At 39.4% G+C, this 2,500-nt stretch overlaps 2 protein-coding genes across 4 annotated transcripts in view; both read right to left on the bottom strand.

Moving 5' to 3' along the window:
* tbc1d24 (TBC1 domain family, member 24) overlaps positions 1 to 2,500 on the bottom strand; it is a 126,087-nt gene that overhangs the window by 25,653 nt on the left and 97,934 nt on the right. The window lies entirely within an intron of this gene.
* Positions 1 to 2,500, bottom strand: part of mfsd1l (major facilitator superfamily domain containing 1-like) — a 17,901-nt gene that overhangs the window by 4,464 nt on the left and 10,937 nt on the right. For all 3 annotated transcript variants that reach the window (XM_087310146.1, XM_087310147.1, XM_087310145.1), the window contains exon 12: positions 2,203 to 2,314. In XM_087310146.1, coding sequence (XP_087166272.1) covers positions 2,203 to 2,314 — 112 coding nt within the window. The remainder of the gene's footprint in view (positions 1 to 2,202; positions 2,315 to 2,500) is intronic.

The following is a 2,500-nucleotide window of genomic DNA, read 5'->3' as shown; positions in this document are numbered from 1 at the left end:
AGTGTGCATGTTGCATGAGTGTCTTATGTGTGTTTTGTTTTGCGGTGTGTGCATGTGAGTCGTGTACATTGTGTGTGTGTGTTTTGTGTTGTGTATTTGTGTGTGTGTATGTGTGTGTTTGTTGTCTGTGTGTTTTCTGTTGTGTATTTGTGTGTGTGTGTGTTTTGTGCTGTGTGTGTTTTATGTTGTGTATTTGTGTGTGTGTTTTGTGTTGTGTATTTGTGTGTGTGTGTATGTGTGTGTTTGTTGTCTGTGTGTTTTCTGTTGTGTATTTGTGTGTGTGTGTGTTTTGTGCTGTGTGTGTTTTATGTTGTGTATTTGTGTGTGTGTTTTGTGTTGTGTATTTGTGTGTGTGTGTATGTGTGTGTTTGTTGTCTGTGTGTTTTCTGTTGTGTATTTGTGTGTGTGTGTGTTTTGTGCTGTGTGTGTTTTATGTTGTGTATTTGTGTGTGTGTTTTGTGTTGTGTATTTGTGTGTGTTTTGTGTTGTGCATTTGTGTGTGTGTGTGTGTGTGTGTGTGTGTGTGTGTGTTTTGTGTTGTGTATTTGTGTGTGTGTGTGTGTTTAGTGTTGTGTATTTGTGTGTGTGTGTGTGTGTGTGTGTGTGTGTGTGTGTGTTTTGTGTTGTGTATTTGTGTGTGTGTGTGTGTTTTCTGTTGTGTATTTGTGTGTGTGTTTTGTGTTGTATGTGTGTTTTGTGATGTGTATTTGTTTGTGTGTGTCTGTTTTGTGTTGTGTATTTTGTATTTGTGTGTGTGTGTGTGTGTTGTGTATTTGTGTGTGTTTGTGTGTGTGTGTTTTGTGATGTGTATTTGTGTATGTGTGTGGTTGTGTGTCATGTAGTTTAGCTGTGTGTGTGTTTTTGTGTTTGTGTGTTGTTTGTGTGTGTGGGTGGATTGGGTTATGTGTAGCATATTTTTTGTGTTGTGAGTGTGCATGTTGCATGAGTGTCTTATGTGTGTTTTGTTTTGCGGTGTGTGCATGTGAGTCGTGTACATTGTGTGTGTGTGTTTTGTGTTGTGTATTTGTGTGTGTGTATGTGTGTGTTTGTTGTCTGTGTGTTTTCTGTTGTGTATTTGTGTGTGTGTGTGTTTTGTGCTGTGTGTGTTTTATGTTGTGTATTTGTGTGTGTGTTTTGTGTTGTGTATTTGTGTGTGTGTGTATGTGTGTGTTTGTTGTCTGTGTGTTTTCTGTTGTGTATTTGTGTGTGTGTGTGTTTTGTGCTGTGTGTGTTTTATGTTGTGTATTTGTGTGTGTGTTTTGTGTTGTGTATTTGTGTGTGTGTGTATGTGTGTGTTTGTTGTCTGTGTGTTTTCTGTTGTGTATTTGTGTGTGTGTGTGTTTTGTGCTGTGTGTGTTTTATGTTGTGTATTTGTGTGTGTGTTTTGTGTTGTGTATTTGTGTGTGTTTTGTGTTGTGCATTTGTGTGTGTGTGTGTGTGTGTGTGTGTGTGTGTGTGTGTGTGTGTGTGTGTGTGTGTGTTTTGTGTTGTGTATTTGTGTGTGTGTGTGTTTAGTGTTGTGTATTTGTGTGTGTGTGTGTGTGTGTGTGTGTGTGTGTGTGTGTGTGTGTTTTGTGTTGTGTATTTGTGTGTGTGTGTGTGTTTTCTGTTGTGTATTTGTGTGTGTGTTTTGTGTTGTATGTGTGTTTTGTGATGTGTATTTGTTTGTGTGTGTCTGTTTTGTGTTGTGTATTTTGTATTTGTGTGTGTGTGTGTGTGTTGTGTATTTGTGTGTGTTTGTGTGTGTGTGTTTTGTGATGTGTATTTGTGTATGTGTGTGGTTGTGTGTCATGTAGTTTAGCTGTGTGTGTGTTTTTGTGTTTGTGTGTTGTTTGTGTGTGTGGGTGGATTGGGTTATGTGTAGCATATTTTTTGTGTTGTGAGTGTGCATGTTGCATGAGTGTCTTATGTGTGTTTTGTTTTGCGGTGTGTGCATGTGAGTCGTGTACATTGTGTGAGTGTGTTTTGTGTTGTGAGTTATGTTGTGTGTTTTCCGTTCTGTGTCTGTGGGAGGGGTTATGTAATGTGAATTGGTGTGTATTGCTTGTGTGTGATGTTTTGTTACGTGCTGTGTGTGAGTTTTGTTTACAATGTGTGAATATGTCTGTGTATTAGTGTTATGAGTGCAGGTGTGTGTATGTGTGTGTGTGTGTGTGTGTGTGTGTGTGTGTGTGTGTGTGTGTGTGTGTGTGTGTGTGTTACCTGTCTGTAGTCGATGATGTTGAGTATTGTGGATGTGACTATGCAGCTGATGGTGTTCGCCAGCATGAAGATCATCATATACTGCCATCTCCACAGCGGGATCTTCACATCACTGCACACATACACACACAGAGAGCACCAACCAAAACATTTGTCAGTCAGTTGCTGTTATATGTTTGGTTGTATGTGTGTGTGTTTTATGTAAATCTCCTCATATCCCCCATCAGCTTGATAATAAAACCCTGTCCTGGTATGAAGTACAGCACTCTGCAGTGTGCAGTGATCATGAACGCTGGCA

Source organism: Danio rerio, chromosome 24 (assembly GCF_052040795.2).
Source record: "Danio rerio strain M-AB ecotype USA chromosome 24, GRCz13ab, whole genome shotgun sequence".
Classification (NCBI taxonomy): domain Eukaryota; kingdom Metazoa; phylum Chordata; class Actinopteri; order Cypriniformes; family Danionidae; genus Danio; species Danio rerio.
The sequence above is the reverse complement of the archived record's forward strand: the minus strand, read 5'-3'. Positions and strand labels throughout refer to the sequence as shown.